Source organism: Aquila chrysaetos, chromosome Z (genome assembly GCF_900496995.4).
Source record: "Aquila chrysaetos chrysaetos chromosome Z, bAquChr1.4, whole genome shotgun sequence".
Classification (NCBI taxonomy): Eukaryota; Metazoa; Chordata; class Aves; order Accipitriformes; family Accipitridae; genus Aquila; species Aquila chrysaetos.
The window spans coordinates 77,226,459-77,251,391 of record NC_044030.1 but is presented as its reverse complement, the minus strand read 5'-3'; the positions used below and the strand labels follow the sequence as shown (position 1 = coordinate 77,251,391).

At 54.8% G+C, this 24,933-nt stretch overlaps 1 protein-coding gene across 6 annotated transcripts in view; it reads left to right on the top strand.

Moving 5' to 3' along the window:
• CNTFR (ciliary neurotrophic factor receptor) overlaps positions 1–24,933 on the top strand; it is a 212,789-nt gene that overhangs the window by 110,186 nt on the left and 77,670 nt on the right. For all 6 annotated transcript variants that reach the window (XM_030005484.2, XM_030005486.2, XM_030005485.2 and 3 more), the window contains one exon: positions 12,838–12,919. In XM_030005484.2, the coding sequence (XP_029861344.1) occupies positions 12,838–12,919 (82 nt within the window). The remainder of the gene's footprint in view (positions 1–12,837; positions 12,920–24,933) is intronic.

The following is a 24,933-nucleotide window of genomic DNA, read 5'->3' as shown; positions in this document are numbered from 1 at the left end:
GCTGCTCATCTGTGGCTTTACCCTGTGGTGAGTGCAGCAAGCTGATGAGTACGAGTAGACCTGACTCTGGCTCAGCTTTTCCTTTGTTCTGCCGTTGACGAATATTTGGGGATTGAAAGTGAAATACAGTGCTTTCCTCTTCCAAAGTGGAAAAAAAAGAAGGGAAGGGAAGGAGCCCCTCTCGCATGCTGCACCGGCAAACCCTCGTCATCCTGTAGCAGGAGGCCAGCGCACATGAATATTCCTGTGCAATATGCACGAGTGATGAGCCCCATATGCAGGCCTTGGGAGAAATTAAATATTTTCTACAGCGTTTTCCAAAGAGCCTTTCTATCAAAGTGCTCGGTCGGGAGCCAAAACGCCCCAGCATTCGCAGCCCCAGCTGGTTGACACTTTTTTTTATTATTTGATTTTTAAACGCTGATGAATATTTTCTAATTAAAAAGCAAGCCCTCCCCTAAACTGAGTCTTGCCCCAGTGGATGGAGTTGAGCCAGAGTTTGGGAGGGGGCTGGAGGCCGCCAGGGACTCCACGGCTGCTCTCGGCTGCTGGTTTTTTTCCTCCTTCGGTTCTGGAGCTTGCAGGAAGGGTCCTGAGATAAAGCACACACATGGTCTGCATCTGCCTGGCCATGCATGGTGGAAGGCAGCTGGCTGGGCAGGGGGTGGCAGCCTGGCCCCTGCCTGCTGCCTGGCCCCAGAGAGAGGGGAGGGATGAGCGCAGGCTCTGGGCAGGAGGTTTGAAGAGCACTAGCCTCCCGGGATGGAGATCACTGCGGTGCAGGTGGGCAAGGGGGACTACCAAGCAAAGTTTGACATTGCAAGGGCTGCTTTTCATGTACCGGCTGTTTTGCCTGCTGGTAAAAGGTGAGAAGGAGCAAAGACATGGCATGGTTTTGGGGGTGGAAGAGACCGGGCAATGGCTGGAGGGAGAGCGAGCCCGAGGAAGGGCAGATATGCAGGATGAGACCTGATGCTGGCTCTTGTCTTGAGTGCAGGGCCAAAACCCCTTGCTAGTTTTGAGGCGTACGAACGTGGTGCAGAGTTGGAGAGGAGCTGACCTGTCGGGGGCACAGGGATGGGAGGTAGGTACTGATTCTGTGGATTGGAAGGAAAGAGAGCCCAGGGAGTCCAGCAAGGGCCTGGCCAGTGGGACACGGTGATGGGCAGCAGGGTGATGTGCAGCAGCAGTGGCAGAGAGCGTGGGGCCAAGCAGGAGGAGCATCAAGTGCTCCCCTGCTCGCTCCTGGGGTCTGGCAGCATGTGCCACCTCTGGAGCCACAGCCCTTAGAATTGCCCCAGCATGGATTTAGGCCTGGATCCGTGCTCCCTGGATGCGAGTCTCCGTAGTAAGTCACAGTGGCCGCTTGCATTCAAGTTTAGCACTTGGCTTTGGTGGTTTACTGGTAGAAAAAGTGTCTTGGAGGAGCAATGCTGGCAGCAGCCGCCCTCGCCTTCAGCCTCCTCTGCGGCAGCTGTGGGGCTTGAGAGCGGAGCAGAGCTTGCAGAGCAAAGCTCCGGTAACGGAGAAGAAAGCCACTGCGATCTTGCAAAGTGGGACCTCTCCCAGCTGAGTTGTTTTTCTCTTAAATAGCCAGATTGGGTTCAGACTGTTTTCTTTTCGCTGCATCCAGTGTTGATAGGTAGGAAGGTGATGATATATCCATCTTGGATACTGTACCCTGTAAACCATGAGAAAGAAAGAAAGGATCTGTGTGGTTTGACATCACTAAATCGGTTCCAGGGCTTGGTACCAATGTGTGCATCTTCCCTCCCATGCAGGGCGGGAAACAAATTGGATTTTAACCCAATTTCTCTTATATTGAGTATTCATTTAGTTCTGCTGGCTTTACATGCAAAATCTTCCTCCGAGTGTACATCTTCTTGGCTCTTTCTTTCTCGGAAAGAGGCTGAGACCTAAATACAGTCTCGCACCACAGCTCACCTGCCAGTGGCAGCACGCAGCGATGCTGGGCTTGCCAGAGCTCGCTGCTGCTAGCAAGAGCCATGCTCAGAGGGGATCCTCATCTCCAAAGGGGTGTTTTGTTTCCCCCACCGCCGCCAAGCCCCCCACGCCGCCCCGGCACGCGTTTCGCATTTCGGTCGCTCTGTCCCCCCCCTCGCCCCGTCGGAACTGCTTCCCTGATGTCAGACAGCTAATACCCCCTAACAAACATGCTAATTTAAGAGCTGTTAAAGCCAGGGGGCAGCGGGAGGTCACAGTCCACACAAACAGATGGTGTTTTGTCCTTGATAATTAAATTTTCCTGTAGTTTTGGGCGAGAGACTTTCTTGACTTTTATTTCAGCACAGCTGCCTTGGGCCAACTCCGTTGCTGCCTCCTCATCCTCTGCGCACTCTCAGCAAACGCTGTGTGTGGGGCTGGGGCAGGACCCCAAGGAGGGCGAGGGTCCCCAGGGGGTTTCAGAGGTGCTCTCGGTGGCCCACTGGGCTCACCCCATGCGCTCTGCCAGCTCCAGGCTGCAGCGGCCAGAGCCCCCCCCCCCCCGAAGAGGCAGCAGTTGGAGGCCAGGTGAGCAGCACCAGCCTGGGGCTTGCGGGTGCCCCCAGCCCGTTTCAGCAATGCCGGTGGGCGAGAGACCCTGCGCTTCAGCCTCCCGCGGCTGTTTTTCCCCTTCTCCCAGCTCCATCCAGGCAATGCCAGGCTGGGGGGGGGGCAGGGGGGGCCGGGGTCAGTGAGGTCCTGCTGCAAACCGAGGCGGCGGTGACGGCTAGACATCTGCCGGTGCATGGCGAGGCTTGATGCGCGAGTGGGGCCATTTGGGGGGGGTTGGAGCGAAAAGGGGTCGATTCCTCCCCCCTGCTTTCCCAGGAGGGTGTTTGCAGGCAAAGGGGTCAGGCACGTCGCCCCAGTTCCAGCGCCAGCCCTGGGCTCAGCTCTGGGGCAGACCCCTGTGCCTACCACAGGGGCTGCTGGCAGCAGAAAGTCCCCGAGGTGGGCTGCCCCCGCCAAAGGGAAGGACTAGTCCCTCCCTGTGCTACCGCTCTCCTCACTTGTCCTCAGGGCGTCACGGAGCAGCCCCATGCCTCAGCTTCCGCAAGCTCACCATCTTGCAGCCAGCTCAGTTGCCCGCTGCAAAAACTGGGTGCCACTGTGGCGTTTGGGAACAGTCCCCAGCAGGCTGCACGGGGGGTGCTGGGAGCCTGTGGGACAGTGTGGGGTGAGCAGGGTGGAGAAACTGGGTGGAACTGGGAGAACCAATGAGCACCAAACACCATCTGGCTGCGAGGTGGGCAATGTTTCTGTCCAGCCTGTGCTTTTCCCTGCCCAGGTTTTGGGCAGCATCATTGCGGTGGGGAGGAAGGCCAGGGGCAGCCCGTAATATGCAGGTGCAAGACAAATGTCCCCACCGTCACATCTGTCCTGGCCGCCTGGGGTGGCCTGTGTCCCCACAGCAGCTTGTGTGCTCGTGACCCCACGCTAGTTGGTGGTGTGAAGGCGTTGCTGGGACCACTGTCCAGGATGCTGCCCCATTGCATTGTTTGCAAATTCGTGCCCCAAGTGCTCTTGCAGGTGTTTGGAGCTGGAGGCATGCGTGGTGCTCATGCAAACCCACAAGCAGCAGGCCATCAGGCACAACCCACCATGGCAATCTCCCCTGCAAAACCTGCTGGTCAGCTGGGGGGGAGCCCGGGGCTGCGGAGGTGGGGTGGGTTGGGGTGCAGAGGGGCCGGGGGACTCATGAAGGGTACAGCTGGGCAGGCTGTGGTACAGCTGTATGCATTTCATCAGCAGATGTCTGCAGAACAGCTTGGTGAGCATTCAAGCCGGCGGAGGAGTGCCTTTCATCCCACTCGCCCACCTGCAGCAGCATTCCTCCGTCGGAGCACCCTATGTGGTGAGGGTCTAGAGGACCCCCTGCACCCTGCGGGGCAGTGGGTGAGAGGAGAGGGCTGTGGTAGGCTCACAGCCTGGCCAGACCCGTGGTCCTCAGACCATCGTGATCCTCTCCCCATGCCATTTGCTGTCCACCGTGGTCCATTGTGCTGAGAAGGAGACCACATGCCAGGGGATGGAGGGAGCTTCTGGGGCGGGTGGACAGGTTGCAGGGTGGGGAGGCCAGCATCTCCCATGGGACTTGGATGGGAAAGGACAGCAAGCAGAGACCAGTGGGGAGCACATGGTCCCCAGCATCTTGAGCCCTCGACTGCCTCCAACAGCACCCGCTGCCCTCCCTGGGCCTTGGAGGCTGCCTGGCCCCTGCCTGCCCCGTCCTCCTGCCAGCTCGTACTGCAGGCATGGGGGAGAGATGAAGCAAAGCAAAACAAATCATCCTGAGGCATCTCTGGGGGGAGGCAGCGTCAGAGTCATTTTGCCAAGCACTTAAAGAAAAAAAGCCCAAAAATATAAACAAGCCAAAATTTAAATGCCCAGCAAGCTCTATACAACTGGATGCTGCCTCCCTTATGCTCCCTGCTGCTAAGCCAGCGTCTTATTCCCTCCCTGGACAAGATGGGCTGCCAAGGTCTCTTCCAGTGCTCCTCACTCCGATCATGCTCATGTCCCTGAGCCCCTGCAACACGGGCTTCAGGCTCTCATCCTCCTCCAGCTTTGTCTCAGCATGCTGGCAAAAAGCAAACCTGCTCAGCATTCTGAGCGGCGATGCTGTGGCTTCAGTCCTTGGCTGTGTTTGTGGATTTGAGAGTGAGCTGTAGCTCTCCCTGGCTTGGGAACATCACCACTGGGAGTTTTTCTGGGGCCAAGCCAGAGTGGTCCTGCCTGCGCTGGAGGGAAGGGGTCCTGCGGGCTGCAGGGTGCCAGCAGTTGGGTTGGGGCAGCAGCTGGCAGCTGTACCCCACTTGCCCCTGTGCTTCTGCAGCATCGCGGTGCCCTTCACCTCTCCAACGTGGTAGCATTGGGGTAACCCCAGCGCCAGCAATTTTGGACCCAGTGCCCATGCTGGTGTCCAGCCACTTGCATGGGTGCTGCAGAAAACAGACCTCCAGAGGAGCAAGTTTGGGCTACTAAGAGGTTCAGTCTTCATACTTCAAGCCAAACCCCTTTGTCCCTGTGTCCCCAGGTACCACTGAGGGGGATGTTAAAGCTCCTGTCTGTGGCCAGACCCCCCCACATCCCCACTAGCAGCAGCAAGGCTCCTGAGGCTCGGAAAGGTTTTGGTAACACCGTGCTGCCCTACACCATGTCCACTGTGCCACGGGCATCCAGCTGATGGAGGAAGTTTGGACAACAAGCTCTATCTGTCCTCCCTCTCCTCTTTGTTTTGCTCAGGACAGTGCGTGACTATGGCACAGTCCAGATTTTAACACTAGGATGTTTTTCTCTGCCCTGGAGGTTTGCGTCTTAAGGGAGGCTGGGAAGTTCATAAAGCAGCTTGGCCACAGACTCTCCTCAAGGCAAAAAGCAGGGTTGTGAGCAAAATCCTGGGGCGTTTGAAGGGCAATGCATCCTGGCGGACAAAAATAAGAAACGCTGCAAGCGTTTGCCTGGAAATCACAAAATGAACCTGGCGTGAGGAAGCAGGACCTTCCTAAAATGGTTGGGGCTGTTTGCTCGGTGTATGGCAGTTTGGTTTTGCTTTTGCATTTTGTTTTGGGTCTTGTTCCCCATCATTAATATTCTGTTTTTGTGAGTGGAGACTGGGAATTGAAGTGCCAAAATTCATTGCGACACCAGGAGCTCCTTCCCATGGTAATCACAGCCTGGAGAGGTGGAGTGAGTAGGATGTGCCCCCAGATGTGTCCGTCTTGGGTGATTTCTCCAGCTTCCAGGGAGGAGCACTGGGAGACGCCTGGACCGCAAGCATCTCCCATGTCCTATCTCCCTCCCGTCTCTGTCTGATCTCCTCTGTCTGTCCCTGGCATGGTGCCATCAGCTCCATGCCACTGGGGGAAGCATCAGTGGAAAAACTCAGCCCAAGACCACGCTTGAATGGAGGCACCAGAAAAAAACACCATCTTTGGCACTTCTTTAATAGAAGCAAACATCCGATTGATTCCTGCAATCTCTATCTGCAGGGAGCTGGGAAATGCTCAGCGCGGAGGAAAGTTGAGTAAAAAGAGGGGGAAAATGACATTTCCGATTGTTGGTCCAAGCTTTCCTCCATCTTGGAGGCTGTCTGGGCATGGATGTGGGGTGTGGAGGAGTGGGGCGTGGGTATGGTGGCTCAGCTGATCTTCCTGTCCGGGTGGCACTGGTGTCCCTGAGGAATAGGCCTGGGGCAATGTTTCTCTGCAACCACTGCTGTGGGGATTCAGGCCCCCTCCTGCCCTGCTGTGCTTTCCCCCAGCGCTGATTTCGAAGACGGGCGATGCTTATTAGTATGCCATGCTTTGCATTGGCTTTTATCACTGCTGGAGCAGATGGCTGGGCTTGGACCGCTGCCCTCTGCTTGCAGAAAGGCCGGTTAATGCGATGGTAGTTGCGAGGACAGGTACAGGCTGTGGGAAACGTCCCCCTTCAATGCTCTGAGCAGCAAGAAGGGACGGGCAGCGGCAGGCAGCTGCCTGTGCAGCGGCATTGCCCCACAATGGCTGTGGCACCAAGGGCTGTTGGTAGGCAGGGTCGCTGGAGAGGTTCCCAGCAGTGTACCTGTGCAGTGCTCTCCTGACATGGCTCGTGGACGTTGTAGCTGGCAGGGAGCCATGCCACAAGGACGGTTCCCCTGCCTCTCCTCAGGCTACGGAGGAGGCAGGTCATAGCAGCCCTGTGTGTGTCCCTTGTCCTACTGGGAACAGGGTGTGGGATGCAGTGTCCTGATGCGTTAGGGCTCGCTTCGTCAGTTCGGAGGAGCTGCGATGTGTGGGTTGAGAGGAGAGGAACCCACCTTGCTCCGGGAGCAGAAATCCCCCAGCCCCTGCAGCTGCAGGGCAGGGACCTTGCTCCTGGGGGTCTCAGGGCCCTGCTGGCCTTTCCATAGCTCCCGGCTCCAGCACAAGCACATCACTGTGATCCACTCGAGCAAGAAATTACCTGTCCTGGGAGCCAGCTTGCCAGTCAGGCAGGCTCCCAAACAGTATGAGACATTTCATGGGTTGCTTGTTCCTCCCCAAAGCATCCCAGCTACTCCAGAAGCCCCTGGCCTCTGCAGTACCCCCTGGAAAACAGCTCTGGTTTTAACTGGGCTGATGGTCCCTCCAGGAGAGCCTCTTTATTTATCTCCGTGGGCATGGGGAGCAACTTTGATTGCTGCCTTTCTCACTGAGGCATCCTACCAGTGACATCCAGGGAAGATGGAGCAGCTCCAGGCTTCAGCACTTATGTTGGAGCCAAGAGCCCTGCAGGCCTACGGCTACCTTCAGGGGCACATCTTCAACCAAAGCAGCTGGGATATTTTTTGAGGGCCATCGCTCCACCTTCTGTCCATTGCTCCTAGACCACAAGGGCAGGAGGGTCTGCGCAGCCGCCCAGGGGTCCAGTGGCACTCCCCAGGCCAGCAAAGGCAGAGTGATGGAGGGGCTCTGCTGTGGGGGGGCTCCTTCCTCCAGGGCATCCACTCACTCAGCGTCTCCACTTCGTTAGGAGAAAGGGAGGAGGTGGAGGGAGGAAAGTCGCAGTCCGCGAGAGCCATGAGCGAATTAATTTCAGCTGGCCCCAGTCATCCCTGTGGCGCTCGTGGTCCAGGGGGGCAGTGCTAATCACCCTGTTGACAGTGGGGGTTTAAATTAGATTTAAGAAGGCTTTTCAAGCAGCAGGGGCTCTGACTCTGCAGGTAACGCTTTCTGAGTGCACATATTAAGGAGATGATAAAGCCCCTCTTTTCTCTCCTCCTCTTAAGCCACAAAGTGGAGTTCAACGCTGATGGGGCATTGTAAGGCCAGGAGGTTTTAGGGCTGTTAGCAAGTGTACAACATTAAGTGACAACTGTTTTTTCCTCTCCTTTCCCTTGCCTTGCTGCCAGGGGTGATCTGAAGGGAGGAGACGGCACTCTGCTTTTGAGCTCCCAAGCGCTGCTCCCAGGGCTGCCCCCCCTGCCCACAGTGCTGCCCAGGAGTGGTGCAATCCCTGTGGGAACTGGGGCTGGAGGGTGTCCTGCCCACAGCAAATGTTCGTCCCAGCAGCATGCACTGCCCTCCAGGAGTGATGGCATCTCGCTGGAGAAACCCCAAACCCCCTGGGGCTGGGGAATGTTTGGCAGGATCTCTGCTAGCAAAGGGCTGGGCTGAGCAATTGAGGGTGGCTTTGGTAAGGGTGTTTCTGTGGGGCTGGGGCCCAGGAGGTGTCTGCTGCAAGCGTCTCCAGTGCAGGTGCACTGGTAATGCCTACAGCTGGCGTCTGCACTACAGGCGTCGTAACATCACATCTTGGGGACAGGCAGACTGTGACCTCTCCTGCAGGATAGGTGTGCTGCAGTGTCTATGGTCAGCATCTGCGGTACAGGTGTATGGTACCATCTACAGTCAGCATCTGCAGTACAGGTGTGCTGTAAGGTCAACAATCAGTATCTGCAGTACAGGTGTCCTGTAGTGCCTGCAGTTGGCATCTGCAGTACGGGTGTACGGTAGTGTCTGCAGTCAGTGTGTGCAGTACGGGTGTATCATAGCATCTACAGTTGGTGTCTGCAGTACAGGCACACCAGAGCATTTGCAGTCGGTGTCTGCAGTACAGGCATAGTGTAGCAGCTACAGTCGGTGTCTGCTGTACCGGCGTACCATGGCGTCTACGGTCACTGTCCGCAGTAGAGATTGTACCAAAGCGTCTACAGTTGCTGTCTGCAGTACAGGCACACCATAGTGTCTACAGTGGGTGCCTGGAGTACAGGCGCTGCCGAGCTCCTTTGGAAGGCTCTAGGCAAGGCTGCAGGGGGGGCGTGTGGGAAGGAAACGACTTAACGGAGCTTTTTTCTCCCCCAGCTCATCACTTCATAGCCAGACCCTGTAACAATACCTGGTGGGGAATTGCCCAACAGAAGACTTTGTCCTGGAGACAATAGGTTTTGAAACTACCACTTTTTTTGTGTGTGAGCCACCCACTTCCAGAATGAGGTCTTACTTATTTATTATTGCTGGGAGGGGGCTGTGGCAGGTGAGAGTTGCGGGGGAAGGCTGGGGTGCAGCCCGTGTCCCTCACCAGCCAGGGATAGCCCTGCCCTGGAGCTGCTGTTGCCAGCTGCCAGTTGGTACCCCAAGTGAGCATCCCCAAGGCTTTGGGGATCCTTCTAAGGGAGAGCTGGAGAGATTCCTCCCTCTGCCTGCTCAGAAGAGGACACTGGGACTGTTCAGCAGACGGTGGCACCCTACTTTTTGTCTGGATACACGATCCCCCTCTCTCTTGCTGCCCACCTTGGGACTGTCCTCACCCCATCACACCACAGTAGTCACATCACTGTGCCCCTTCAATCCTGCTTGCAGGGGCGGCTTCTGGACTTGTCTTCATGTAGGTCTGGCCACAACCCCCTTCTGCGTAGCCTGATCCCGCTCAGGGAAAGCATAACTGGAAATGCGTTTGGTTAGACCAAGAGCTGCTGGAGGGGACCATATTCATGTCCACGCTGAGTTGTCTTCTGCTAAGAGTGACCATGACTGATGTCCTCATTACCCTTGCTGCAGAGGACAAGGCAGGGAAGGATCAACTAGTTTCTCCCAAAACAAGAAGCTGGGGACAGCAAGGAAGGCTGCCGGAGGTGGCTCCAGCTCCAGAGCCACCAGGCCACTGCATCTCGTGTGCCCCCTTGCCTCCCTCCACTCCCGCTCAGGCTCCTCTTTCCCCTCCAGCACCAAGAGATGATTCACTACAGGGTCAAAAGCAAATATTCTCTGACCTCTTTTTCTGCAGAAGGCTGAGTTTCCCACTGCTGGATTTGCTGTGTAATAAGTGCAGTTCACTACCATCACCTTTCTGCTGGTCCCTGCCAGAACAGGGATGCAGCCCAGGGAGCTGCACACCTGGGGAGCTGCTGCTCAGTGGCCCATGTGCCTGCATGCTGGGGTGCTGGCTTTTGCTAGAAAAACCATTAAATGAGCAAATACAGCAAATGGAAATTTGCTTTAGAAGCATCTGCAGAAATTGTGAAGCTTTTGTTATATGCTTTGGAAAAAAAAAATCAACATGGCTTTGGGAAAAACAGGCAAACAAAGCAAATACTGCATGCGAAATTGCAATTCGGGTGAGAAAAAGTTGGTTTTCTGGCTAGATTTTTTGCACTAAAGTAACTCCAGCTCCTGCCTGGTGGCAGTGCTCATCTCTGAGAAGAAATAAGGTTTTGCAGGGCGAAAGCAGCTGAGCAGTGAAGTCTCTGTGCCTGCACTGGGAGCCTCTGCCTGTGTCCTGACCATGCCATAGAGTCCCCAGGACCTCGGCCGGGTCCCTCCTCTCTCTCTTTTTAGACCTGTAGCCAAACAGCATCACCCTTGAGAGTGTGAGTGCTTCCAGACAGAAACCATCCCTTGCCACCTGACTGTGGTGCCTGTCTCCACGCTGTTCCAGCCTTGGGTGAGGCTGCCAGACACGTGGGCAGGAGCAGCAGCAATTACTTTAACAACTGATAAGATGAGGAGCAGCAGGGGAGCGTGGATGGCTTTGCTCCCCGGCAGGACCAAGAGGTAGAGCGTGATGGTTGGTGATGATATTTGCACAGGCGCAAGCCAAACCGAAGGCTGCAGCGAGCAGATCTCATGCTTTTCAAAGAGCAGAGTGATTGCAGGGGGGTCGGAGGGGATCCTGTCCTGCCTCCCATCATTGCCACTGTCCCCAGAGATGGGATGGCTGTGCTACCTGGGGGTACCTGGACTGTGGTGCGGCGGGGGGGGGGGGCTCTGGCCCTGGTGCAACTCCTTGCCTGCTTCAATTCCTGGTGCCACCCACCAACTTCCAGGGTTGCAGGGAGGGAATATTCAGTGGAAAATGAATTTGGCGTTGGTAGGGAGAGTCGGCTCCTGGTTTGCAGGCAGGTCCTCCCAAGCTGCTTGGGGCCCTGCATGCCAGCACTGCCCCAGGTTATGGGATTGCCACCTACCTCGGCTCCCGGCCATCACCCCACTCCCCGAGCCGCCGCTTGCGATGGGAGCTAGCGCACAGGCAGCGTGGCAGCACGGGGGCCACGTTGTGGGCACAGTGGGGACACATGGAGGAGACAGAGCAGAGAGCATGCACGGGGAAAAAGAGAAGCAGGAGAGAAGAAGCAGAGTGAATGATAACGATGTTGTAATTAGCGCTCCTTGCCCAGAGCTTTCAGAGGAAGGTCACCTTCATTATCTCTGTTTTACAGGCGGGGAAACTGAGGCACGGGGGAGGCAGTGAGAGCGATTTGCTCAAGGTGACCCGGGAGGGTTGGGTTGGGAGCCGGCTCTGGGGCTGGCATGTCTGTGCTATGCAGCCACAGCGCACTGGGGATGGCTCTCGCTGCCAGCCTTCCCGGCCCAAACCCAGCACTGCAAATTCAGCAGCGAGGCTGTGGGTCCTCTCTGCCCATCTTCAGGCTCCACATTTTCAGACCCCCCCATCTCCCTGAGCATCCCTTCCCCTGAGAGGCATTTGAGGCCGTGCTGGTCCAGCTCCACCCCAAAATCTGCTCGTGATACCGCTCCCAGCCGCTCTTGCCTTCCCCTCCAGCCCTGCAAAGGCTCATGTCCTGCTGCGAACCCAAGGCCATCTGGGCTCCTGCAACAGCCGTGTTGGGTAATGGAATATGTTTTGCTGGGTTTTTTTCTCTGGCCAGTACAGCTCCCCCTTTATTTAGGTTTAAATAGATGCCATCTGGCTAACGAGCCCATACTCATGTTCTAGATTAAAAGGCAATCCTCCACGCGTTACTGATACGGTGCTGGAGATTAGAGAGGTTTAAACGGTTTTGAAGGTGTAATTTGCTTTTCACGCATGGTGTTATTTACCTCCTGGCGGGTGGGCCGGCATCCCCGATGCTGTCCCCAGCAGCTCCCTCCCGGCTCCGGTCTCCTCTACCAGCCCTGGCTGTAAGAAGAGGAGAGTTCGGGCATCTCCAAGCCTGGCAGGCCTGTGCAGGGCATCCTTGCAGTTGTTGCTGCTGCCATTTGGGCACTCCCAGGGCGGCTCATTGATGCAGGGAGGATGTTCCCTGCTTTTCCCTAAAGCTCAGCATGCCTCCACCCGGCTGCCTTCTTAGCTGTCCCCTCTTCCACACCTCCCTGCGCCCCAGCATCCCCTGGGACACGGCACGGCTCACCTCGACAGAGCAGCCCCTCTCCCAGCCCAGAGAGACGGGGCTGACCGTAGCCCAGCGGGGTGTTGATGGCAGGTGGCTGAGGCAGCGTGCTGCACCCATCGGTCACTGCGATGAGGGTTACGCAGTCCCTGGCATGCCCAGAAATACTGCTGCTGCTGTTGCGCTGGGCTGGCGGACAGCACGGTGCTTGGTGCTAGCAGCAGAAGGGGCCACACCGGAGCGGCAGCTGCCCACATGCTCGGATCTGTACCTTGCACATCCTAAGCACCGGCTGCTGCTGTGAAGTGCCTGGGTGTGCTCCTATCCCTTCAAAATACCTGTGCAACCCACTTGCAGGCAGTGTGTGCTCCTAGGGTGATGCTGCAGCTGCCAAGGAGAGCCCAGCACCAGGGTTTGACTTTCTTAAGGGAAATGTTGAAAATGAGACGAGGAAAATACAGCATTTGTGCAAGGCGTATTGTAACCTGCGGGCACCTGGTTGTGCTGGCAGCTCCCATGGAAAGTGCCACAGGCTATTGAATGATGAAGCACGTGCTAGGAAAATGCCTCATTTTACAGTGAGTTCCCCTGTGGCTGAGATGAAGTCTCACTCCGTGGCCATCTCCTTGTGGTCCCATCACGCCCTGCGGCTGCCTGGGAGGGACCGGCTCTTGGCATGCCACGTGTGAGGTCTCCTGGGGGCAAACCCTGACTGCTCCTGCCTGTGTTTGCTTCCACAGATGGCTAACCCTGTCCCGTCAGCCTGCTGCATGGTGCTCGCCGCGGTGGTGGTGGTGTACGCCCAGAGACACAGCCAGCAGGGTGAGTCTCTTCTCCCACCTTGGAGGTCCTGAAAAATGTGAATGCTGCTCCTCTGGTGTCTCTCCTGGGGCGAGCCGGGTGCACCCTCTTGGCTTGCCTGATACTACGTTTCTGGATGTTGTCACTTTTCTCCTCTCCGTGACACATGCATCCCCTCCTGCCCACTGCTGTGGGGTTTGGGCATCCTGCATCCCCCACAGTGCCTGCTGGTGCCCCTCGCCCTGCTCACATCCCTGCATGTCCCAGGGTGCCGCTACAGCCAGGGCACCTCTTCCCATCTCTGCACCCCCCCTTTTTTGCATGTTGCCCTGTGCAACGCACCCGTGAAGGGATGAGCAGGTGGGAAGGAGCAGCAGCCTGACAGCCCCAAGCCCTGACACCCTACCTGGTGACTGTGTTGGGTGCCTCATCCTGCTCTCACCTCCTTGGGGTGACTTTGTCCCCATTGCCACCACATGTTGGTGCCCACCACTAGCTCGCTCCTCTCCAGATTAGCAGAGGATTCAGGGCTTACCTTAGTGACGGCTTGAGAGAGACTACATTTTAGAGTCACTGGTGGCATTTGGAGCTGGAGGACCCCACGTGATGTTGGGTCTAGGCAGGAGCAGGAAGGTTATGCAGGGGATGGTTGGGTCCCACTGTGGGGTTACCTGTGGCAGCCCTGCAAAAATGGGACAAAATGGCAGACCTCCAAAATTCGCTGGCTTTCCTGGCAGTCAGCCTGGCTGTAGTTGCTTTTGGTGGATTATAGGGGGGAATTTTGCTGATTAACTCCAGTAAGGACATCTGTGCATCCATGGGCTCTGTGGGATTAAGGAACCCAGCCAGAGTACCCTGCTGAGTTGCCCTAAATCCATCTGGGTGGGTTTACATTGCTGGAAGCTGCCAGCTTGGACGTGAAGCAGCTGGGGTTTGGCAGCACATCCCCATCCACTCTCCAGACGCAGAGGGAGCTTGCTGGGTGGTGTTCCAGGAGCGTTCCTAGCACCTTCCCAGGGTGCCTGCTGAAAGCATTCGGGTGCTGAGCTGTGTGCTCCTTGTGGTGGTGTGATGCTTTCTGCAGAGAAGCAATGCTGCTTGGTCCCGCTCTGCTTGCAGGACTGCTGCCTGGGAAGCCTTGAAGAAGCCAGTGTCAAGGCTGCCAGAGCATCCTTTAGTTGCACCATGCTGTTTCCCTCCATGCTGTGGGGATGGCAGCCCAGACACAAGATGCACAAAACACAGAAGTGCCAGGTACTTCAGGATTATGCATACTTGAAATGTGTTGTCTAGACAGAGGAACACACTGGCCAGCACTGGCCAGAGCCATGCATTTTGCTGCTGGCAGCAGCATGCTGGCACAGAGAGCACGGCTCCGGGTAAGGCCGCTGGCCAGGCGAGCTGCAACAACTGTCACCTTCTGCTCTGTGATGCAGCAGGATTCAGGGATTTGGCAGCATAGCCTCCCCATCCCTGTGTCCCTCCTCTTTCCCTTGCCTGGCTGCAGCCGGGAGGGAGGTATCTGGGGCACCAGCTTGAAACCAGAGCTGCTGAGACCTGAGGGCATCAACGAGCGCCTGAATGGGGAGCGGGGCATGAGGCAGGGCTCTCCCCATCTGCAGGAGCCAGAGAGACTGCTCTGCACTGGGGGACATAACAAGGAGAGAAGGGGGAAAACTGGGTATAAGAGCTGGAGGAAGGTTTGTAGGGCACTTCCAGGACTGTCCTCAATCTGTTCCCCAGAGGCACCATGTGTCCCTCCTGGGCACCTCTCTGAAACACTGGTGTGACGTTCTGGGCAGGGACTTTGGAGCTGCCCACCCCACCGTGCCTGGCTTGGGGAGGCTGCACGCATGCAAGTGAAGTTGGGGAGGGTCTGCCCCGCGTTGGAGACCCAAGGGGTGTGCTCCATCCTCCCCACCCAGAGCTCACCCCCTGCCCCCCCTGCAGCCTCCCCTCACCAGCCAACCCTGGGGCTCATCCGCCACCAGCCCGGTACTCAGGCTGGAAAAGCACAGCAGGAATGGGGTGGGAGGATGGATTAATCCCACTGGTGGCAGGGACTGGGTGGAGTGGGGGGAGGACGCTGGCATAGAGTCCATTTATCATGCACTTGAGGCACGCTTGTCTTTAATAGCTCATGAAGCACTTTAAGAGATGCATTAGCACTGAATACTTGAGTGAGGAGGATGTGACAAGCTGTTAAGTGAGCACGAGCACGATGCAGCGAGCGCAGGGAGCCTGGCCACTGCTTCTGGCTCTCACGTGCACCCTGGTGATTACTGGAGCTCAGGCTCGGTGGAGGTGAGGCTGTTCATGCATTAACCCCTCTGCTGCTCACCTTTGGTCCTTCTCCTTGGAGCTGGCAGAGCAAAGGGTGCATTTGTCTGGGATGCGGGAACCCAGGATGCTCCCCAGTGTTGGGGGTGAGGTGGGGTGGAGGGGCTCAGAGGTCAGCAGGTTTGGGTACCCTCCCTCCCTCTGGTCACAGAGTTCCCTTGCTTGGCATCTGTGGCAGGTTGCTAAAGTCACACCTGCACCACCCTGCTGGGCACTGCTGCTTCCAGCTACCCTCGGGGGTGGGCACTGTGTGGTGGGAGACCAGGGCCATCGCTCAGGGCAGCCCCAGGGGGATGCTTGCAGGGTTACACTAATGCTCTGGCTTGGGCACTGGGTTTTGGGTGTCCTGCTGCAGGGAAGGGCAGAAGGGCAGCAAAAGAGGGTGTTCGTGAGGTGCTCTGCCATAGCACAGCCCCTTGTGTCACCCCGACCAGGAAGCATGTGGATAGAGCAGAATGCCTGGCTGTGGGTGGGGGATGCCACCCCCCAGGAGAAACATCCCTGATTTCTCTCTCAGGTTGTGTCTTCGCCCCTAGAATAGCTCAAGCCATCGAATGGGGATTGCTCCCAGCCCACGTCCACTATGGGGTCTTTGGTTCTGGTGTTTTGGGGCAGCAGGGTTGGGACCACGGGTGCCGCTGGAGCCACCAGCGCTGCTGTCGGACGGGAGTTGCACGGTGCACTCATGGCTAATCCTACTGCTGCTGAACCAGTCACCCCACGTCCCTCAGCCCCTCACGCTGGGTGGCTCTGGCAGGCTCCGACGGCGTGCTCGGTGTGGGTGGGATTGCTGCTGCTCGCTGCCGCTGCATTGAACGCACACCCTTCCCCAGCCCAGCTGGGGCAGCTGGCGCAGGGTCGTTTTGAACAGCCAGCTCAGTGCTCTTGAATTTAGCAAAGGAAAAGGTGATGCACTGAGTAAAATTGAAAGTGGGGGAAAAAGAGTTGAGGCTTGCAGGGCTTAGCTGCCAGAATAGGTTGGCATAGGGTGATGTTTGGCCCTCCTGCTGGACTCACTGGGCAAGTGGTCCAGGGATGTCCCCCAGGTGCATGGGTAAGCACTAGAAGTAAACCACCTTCAGATGGGGCTGCCGGGTGGGGGGCGGCCTGCCTCCAGAGACAGGCATTGCCCTGGTCAGCTGCAGGGCTGTTCCCACCAGCACAGCTCCCGGCCAGCACAGAGGGATGGACAGGAGCTGCAAGAAGAAATGGGAGGGGAGAGAGGAGGCAGAACTGGCTGAGACCGTACAGAAGAGCCTGGTGCCCTCACCGTTATTGTGGGTAGCTCAGTTTTCCTTCGTGCGTTTCCTTCTCCAGGCAGTGGTTTCTGCCGATTTATTTCAGAGTAGAAGAAGGTGATGGTGAAAGCTCAGCAGAGCACAGAAGTGATGCTGCCTGCTGCGACACTCGCACCTTTGGTTAGCCAGGGCTCCATCATGTGAGAGCAGTGCTGGCGGGGGTCCCTGCAGTGCAGAGACCCTCTCCCTAGCAGGGCTTGGGCACCCTCAAAGGAAGGGGAGAGGCCACAGCATGAGCCCTGGGGCTTTGCTAAAGCTCCTTACCTGGGAAGTGTGTACATGGTGGAGATGCCCAACTGCGTGTCAGGCCATAAAACATACGTGCATGGGTGATTTCAGCTCTTTCTCTTCATTGCTGTGGCTGCCCATGGCTGGACTTAGCTGTTCCCAGTAGACCCAAGGGCTACAGCAGTCCTGGAAAGAGGGAGCACTGCTTCCCCAGGCTCCTGCCACAACCAAAGCATCTTCCCCATCTGTCAGCTCTCCCAGAGTTATGTCCACGTCTGTCTCAGATTGAGATTTCTCTGCTTTTAAGAGAGGAGTAATTCTGCTTTATTGATCCTCACCTTGCTGAATTAACTCATGTTTAAACAATAATTATGTTTTCACCCAGGAGAGGAGACAAACAGATAAGCATCTCTGGAAATGAATGCATTTCAGATGCCACATGCTGGGGTTAATTTATTGATGGGCGCAGAAGCTGCTATCTCCTCTCTCACCAGCAACAAGCAATTAGCCCCCATCATTCCTCAACCGAGGAAAAGAAAGAGAGATTTTGTTTCATTACTTTCCCTTCTCTCTTGCTCTCTTAAGCCCTGGCACTAATCTTTTGCAATCGGTTCTGCTGCAAAGCCTCCCGGGAGCTCCAGTTTGCATGCGCCTCGTTAGAAATGCTGCCCACATTTCAGCTAAGACAAAGCCTGGGCCAGTAAACAGCCTTCAAAATGCACAGCAAAGCCATGCAAATTGGCTTTTCGAATAGAAACCAACTGTAGATATCTCCCCCTCTCCCCTCCCCATATTGTCCAATGTTTTCCGTGTGGCATTTGTTGGCTGATGGGGATGCAACCAGCTCTTTTTGGACTCTGCTTCCTCCCCCATCAATCAGCCCATGCAACTCCCCAGGGCATCTGCCTGGCACGGTTGAACTAGTTGCTTTGCTTTTGGGGGTATTCTCTGGGTTTTCTGTGTAGGAGATGGTTTGTAGATTCATGCAGGAACGTGTGGTTTGTTTGTAGACATCTGAGTAGGTTTTGGTTGTTGCGCAAATGCTGTTCAGTTAAGTTGCCTGGATTCAAGTGGTCCGATGGGCTACCTGGGCCTGGAAGCTTGGTCTTCTGCCCATGGGTGTGCAGGGGTGGAGTGCATCCAACCTACAACAGCACTGCAGGAGTAGTCTCTCCAAATACACGTACAGAACATTCTGTTCTGTTCTGTTCTCTTCTCTCTTCTCTCTTCTCTCTTCTCTTCTCTTCTCTTCTCTTCTCTTCTCTTCTCTTCTCTTCTCTTCTCTTCTCTTCTCTTCTCTTCTTCCCTTCTCCTCTTCCCTCCTCTCCTCTCCTCTCTCACCCACCACGCTATTGGAGAGCCCTTCAGTCATGCATTAAGCGACATGACTAACATCTGTCATGTGTTGTTTGTTTTTCCACCCGTTCCCCAGGGCAAGATGCATGTGCAACAGAGTGTTTTGGAATTTTTGTAATTGCCCGAGCGCAGGCACTCGCTGGGGAAGGCAAGGTCAAAGGGAGCGCCTGTGTGTGTGCTGAGCAGCCGACCGGGTGGCCGGAGATGGTGTGTGCTTCCCGCAGAGCCTTGTTTCACGCTCAGGCTGGGGCCAGTGCAGGAGGAAGCTCTGTCTCCTCATTACAAAGCACCTTCCCACCTCCCGTGACACCTCCTTGCGTCTCGGGCCAAGTTTTGCTCTCATCACAGCACGCTGGCACTTCATCTCCGGGTGGCTCCTGCCAAGGCCTTATCAGCGTCGTCCTCCCCAGGATGCGGCCCTGCCTTCTGCGAGTCTGACCTACATTTCTCCACTGGAGATGAATGGATTTGTGTTTGGCTGCCTAAAACACATGCTCTTGCTGAGGGAAGGCTAGTATATTAACTGCTCTGGAGCTCTGCATGCAATGGACTCGTCCTTTCCATTATATACATTTGTGTCACTGGCAAACTTTGCCAGCAACAATTTTATGTTGCCTTCAAGATAATTGATAAGACGAGTGATTAGCAATTGGCCAAGAACAGAGCCCTGCAGGGCCGCGCTGGGAACACCCTCCTGCAATGACGATTCCCCATTAACAATTAATTCCCCATTAGCAATTCCATTTTTTAATCCTTCCTGTTATAACTCTGGATGCTCTCATTATCCAGCTGGCTGAAATACCAGCCTCGCTCCAAAATGCAGCCCTGTTCAGCGTGTGATCTGGTTTCAGAGCATCTCCAGGACCTCTCTCCAGTTAGGAAGCAAGGTTTGGGGTAGCCTTTACCTGCCCCACCATCCCTCAGTCTTTGCAAGCCTTCTCAAAGCCAAAATGCTCTTCAAATTTGCTTTGTGGAGAGCTTGGAGATCCAGAATCAAGGCATAGTGCTGGATCTATAAAAGGACATGTCTTAGCATTGGAAGGATGTTATCAGGGTTTGCTCAGTGCAGTCAAAGTCAGGGGGCTTAGCTCAGCCTGTCCTCAGGCTGAATGAGCTCAGTTCATGGTGGTGTTCCCATAATTGCTGAAGGAGCCGGCTGTACCTGGAAAACCTCGGTCCCAGGGCATGTCATGAGTAGATGCTCCTGCCTTGGAGCTGCAAGAGGGGAAAGACATAAGCACTGGGACAGCAGGGGAAAGCATTGCCGAAGGTGAGGGCACCCCTGGATGGCAGCACCCCTGGCAGAGCAGTGCTGCCTGTACCTCTGGGCCCCCCCAGCATTCATCTCGCTTCTGTAGGCAACTCGTGTACCCGGCGGGTGAGTCAGCCTGACTCACCGGGGACACGTTACCCCTCACATCAAGGCTCCAGTGCCGGCAGCTTTTGTGCAGCGATTACGACTCGAGCTTCTCCGTGAGACGGAGCCTGCTTAAATCATTCTGAAGGCTGCCGTTCAAGGGCAGGCATCCGCTCTTTGCCTCCTTTGCCTTGATAATTGCTGCTCAGGGCTAAGGTAGCCCAAGCTCGTGGCCGTCCACTGGGGACCAGCATCGTCCCAGTGGGATTGCTGCATCTGCTGGGAGCCAATCTGCTGGCCTATCCTGTAGGTACCTCTGCTGGCCAGAGGTACAACCTGGCTGTAGTTCAAATTGCCCTCTGATGCCTTTGCAAGGAAGGTCCATCACCTCCATCCCTGGGCATTCATTACTGTATTGTTTTCTCCATTGCCTCCCCATATTCCCTGCCAGCCCACAGCTGCAGGGAAGCAGCAGAAACAACAACTCACCCCACCTGCAATGACACCCCAGCTGCAACCCATTAAACTCTGCTGCATGCTGTTAGGGCATTTAAGAGCCCATCAAGGTGTGGGGTCCTCCTTGCTGCTCTGATCTTTCCTGGCTGCTTCCCTGCCCTACGTGGTGAAGGTAAATCTCTCTGATAAGAAGAACCTCAGACTCAAACAGGCACAAACTTCTGCACACACATCCCACCCCCCTTTTCCTTCCTACCCCTCTGTCTTTCCCAGAGCACCTGGCTTTTTTTCTTTTCCTCCATGTCATGGTTTAACACCAGCCAGCAACCAAGCACAGCACAGCTGGTCACTCACTCCCTGCCCCACCCAGTGGGATGGGGGAGAGAATCAGGGAAAAAAAAAGTAAAACTTGTGGGCTGAGATAAGAACGGTTTAATAGAACAGGAAAGAAGAAACTAATAATGACAATAATAATAATAATAAAAGGATTGGAATATACAAAACAAGTGAAGCACAATGCAATTGCTCACCACCTGCTGACCAACACCCACTTAGTTCCTGAGCAGTGATCTGCCCCCCAGGCCAACTCCCCCCAGTTTATATGCTAGGCATGGCATCGCATTGTATGGAATACCCTGTTGGCCAGTTTGGGTCAGCTGCCCTGGCTGTGTTCCCTCCCAGTTTCTTGTGCCCTTCCAGGCTTCTTGCTGGCTGGGCATGAGAAGCTGAAAAATCCTTGACTTAGTCTAAGCATTACTTAGCAACAACTGAAAACATCAGTGTGTTATCAACATTCTTCTCATACTGAACCCAAAACATAGCACTATACCAGCTACTAGGAAGACAATTAACTCTATCCCAGCTGAAACCAGGACAGTCCAGCACAAGATGCATCTCCCAAAAGGTTCTCTGTCTGCAAAGTAAAAGAAAACAGCAAAAATAGCCCCAGGTCCTGGAACATCTTTTTCTATTACTGGACATGCCTCTGAGCTCAAGTAGATTTCCTGCCCAGACACAGAGTGAATTATGGCCAAGCTCTCAAAGGCTGACCTTGTGGTCAGCTGGAGCACAGGCTTACTAATAAATGTGGTCAGCCCCTACCGCAAACAGCCTATTTTTAGTGCCTGTGTTTCCTTGCCCGCTGCCTCATCACCCCACAGGTCCCAGAGCAGAGTATCTCGTGGGGGTCCAGCCAGTGGTGCAGGATAGCCCCACACATCCTAGGCTTGCTTCTCCTGTCTGGAAGGTGGGAAATCGAGAGGTTTGATGTCCATGTAGTGTCTGTTAATTTCACACCACCGAAAGCTGCTGGTGCACGGAGCAGGGTGGTCTGTCTTGCTGGGGCATGCCGTGGGAGCATGGCTCATGCCTGTCAGACAGGGAGTGGAGAGCTCACGGCTCTCGCCTAGGGTCTGTGCTTGGAAAATAGCCACAGGTCAGTGTGAGATTGATGTCCCATTGTGCCAAGTGCTCTCGGATGTATGAGAAGAGATGCTCTTAAAGTGCAGGTGGGAGACAGAGGAGAAGGACAAGAAGAAAAATAGAGGGACTGGCACTTATGTGAGAGGGAGCACAGCTTGGTGGCTTCAGGGCTTTGAAGACCTGCTCTTTGCAAGTTACCAAGATTTGGAGACATGCAAAGGATATTGCAAAGAATCTGCCTGCTTTTGCTATACAAGTCTGTCTGGAAGCACTTGCACTGAATTTACCCCTTCTGGGAATGTTAGAAGTTATTTAAAGTGGAGATGATGTTCTGGAGTAAAATGGGGATCTGTCCTCAGGCCCACATGAGCCATCCAAGAGCTTGGAAGGAAATCTAGTTGGCAATATCTGTGATGCTAACAAAAATATGAACCCTTCCATCAGTTGCAGGTCCTGTGTATTGAAGCAGATCACAAAGCTGTAAAAGAATAAAAAAGGAGTGTAAATCTGGCAGGTTTTGGACAAGCGTGTGATCCCACAAAACTGGTGAAATTAGTTCATGTGTGTGGTGAGAAGAAGAAACCACCGGGAGGATCGCAGTCTGCTAGGATTCATTAGTTCTGCTAGTAGCAAGGAAAACCATGTCTCACTAGTCTCTTAGACTTCATTAAACGTAACGACAAGCAATGAAGGAGGAGGAATGGGGTTTGTAGTCCACCCAGACACCCAGAGGAGCTTTGGTTGGAGAGTGTTCAGCCCAGGACGAAGCCCTGGGAGTTACTGCTGACGTGGGCAAAGCTGCCAAAACCCACAGGGAGGAGGCAGGAGGCACACCTGGATGTGCAGAGGGGACAGCGTGGGACGAGGAGCAGCACTTGGTTCATGGAGCATCTGCGTAAGCCAGCTGGGTCCTTGCCAACAAATCCTTGCTGAAACCCACTGCTGGACAAGCCCTGCTCTTTGGGGAAGGGCTGGAAGGAAGGGTTTGGATAAAGGTCATTTACTTCTCGGGATGGCATCATCCCACTGTGTGGAGCAGGAGTATTGCTTCCTCTGCTGACGCTCAGTTGTAAATCGAGACATTACCATAGCAGCTGGGAGCCCCCAAATGCTGGTGGAAGCCAAAATCTCATTTGCACAGATTTTCAGACCCAGGGAGCTGAGGCATATCCCAGCACGTGGGAAATAGCTGTGGGCTTTGCTCTTTGTGTGAGCTCTGGCTGCTGAAGAAGGGCCGTGTCCTGTCCTAGCACTGAGCTCCTTTTGGCGAGGGAGGAAGCAATCCTCATCCATGGTTTACGCCTGTTGTTTTTTTATGCCTGCTTTTACATTCTCAAAGGCTTCAGAAATGGAAGATCTCATAAAACAGTGACAGTTGGAGTGGAAACCTTTAGTGCTTCAGGGGTTTGGCTTCAATTAGCCTCCAAAAGCTCAGAAAGGTCTCGCCTTGGAAGTCACATGTGGCCATCCCAGGGACCCAGCCATCTCACATTTCCAAAGCAGCCTGGTCCCTGCCAGCCTGTTCAGAGACATGTGTTCAACTGAACTTGGACTGAAGGTGCCACTCATTATTTATCCCCTTTGAAGGGTTTCCAGTGTCTGAAGTCCTAGATCATAGGCTGCCCTGGGACTGCAAAGCCAATCTCCGGTCAGGCTGAAAGAGCAAAGTGCTGCAGCTCTGGGGGCAGCTCCGGGCACTGCTTGCAGGAGCCCACGACCTTAGCAGAGGGTGCTACAAATCATCCCTGGAGCGTGTCAGAAGAGTTGTGTGAGGCAGACGCCGGGACCAAAAGGGCAGGCAGGGCTGGGGCTGAGATGTTCAGGTCCTGCACATCCATCAGTAGTGTTGAGCGTGGAGTGAGTCACTTGCTGCTGTCTTTAGACCACCTGTGACATGTCTGTGAGCAAGCAGAGCCCTGGATGGTGGGAGCATAGCCAGAGCAAGACACTGAGCCTAAACACCATTATCTCTGCTTCCCGGGGAGAGGATTTTTCTAGGCTGGGAACAGAGCAAAGGAACCATGAAGCATGGTCAGGAGAGCAGATAATGGGACACGACATGCACAAACTTTTATTATCAAAGTCTTTGGGGGGTTTAATTTCTGTGGGCAAACACTGTATTTCTGTGCAAAGTGAAATACCTAATACCCAGATTCCTGATCTGGGTGGGAGATGCTGGAGTGTAACAAATAAACAGAAGAATTACTTGCAAGATGTGCAGTCTGTCCTGTGGATGAAAAGAGCATCTTTCAGGATAAGCAGTCTTGGGCAGCACTAAATGGAGTGGATCCATGCAGAGAAGCCAATATAATTGTGGCATATTAAAAGGAAAAGGAGAAGAAGGATTGAGGAGGGGCTGTGGCAGGCTCGTTACAGAGGGGAAAAGCGATGCGTGTCACCTTGTAATGAGTACTCCAGGAAGGCCAATCAGGTGGAGAAGTGAAGTGAAACTGCAAAGCAATCGACGGTGATGGAGGCAGGAGGGGTTACAGGGGTATTAGTCCAGCGTATGGACCATTGATCTCTTGGTGTAGGATTTGCTGGGAAAGATTGTTATTTAGGCTTAGCTGCCACCAGATACTAATTGAAGCTGAAGAGTCTGGAGCCTCATTGCACTGCCTTCCTTTGCTTAGAGCCATACTGGGGAGGCTGGTGTTGAGGAAGCAGCTTTGTGTATGTGATTCATAGCATGGAGATAAAACAGCCTTCACCTCCACTCAGGAGACAACGGGAAGGGGCTAACAACTTTTTCTTGCACAGTTGCATGCACCTGCATCCCTGATACATCCACCTGCAAAATTCCTGTGGAAAAGGCAGAACATTGGTGCAGGGTGCACACGGCTGGCAGAGCCATGCACCACCCTTCATCCCAGGTTCAACATACTTGACCTTTCTAGCTTTTTTAGCTTGCAAAGCCTGAGGTGTTTCCCCCAGTGCAGATCTGTGTTAGCAGACTTAAGCCATCTGCCAGTAGCCAGGCTCTTCTTAGTTGTCTATTCTGGAGTGTTGCAAAGCAGCCAGAGATCTGCAGAGCTGATGCTGAAAAACATTGACCTGCAAGGCTGGAAGCCTGGAGGACTTCTGCCAGCCAAGATCTGTGTGCTTTGTAGGCAGAAGAGAGCCGGCACTGTCACACCGAGGAGCTGACTGGGATGCACAAGCTAAAGCAGAGCTGCAGCATGTAGTGTGTCTTGCTTGATTCCTGCTGAATTTGCGAAGGTGTAATGAGGTGTGCATGTGTGTGCATGTATTTCTGATGTCCAGGCGTCGGGCGTGCTGCCGGATAACACAGCTCTGCTGGCAGAGAGCTGGTGTGGAATAGATGTTTTGCTATGCCGAAGTGCGCTTCTGCTCTCTGGAGAGAGGTCCCCTCTGTACTCTGCCAGTCTGTGCTGCTCGCAGGGGACCACGCCTGCTGCCGCCAGGATCCAAACTGAAATAAAGCCAGGGAAGTTGCTGAGCATCCCTCACAGAGGTAACAGAGCTATGGAGAGGGATCAGAGTCCCGTCCTGTTGTGAGTGGCAGGAAAGCAGGCTCACAAAAGCAGCAGCTTGGTGCAAACCTGCATCATGCAGAC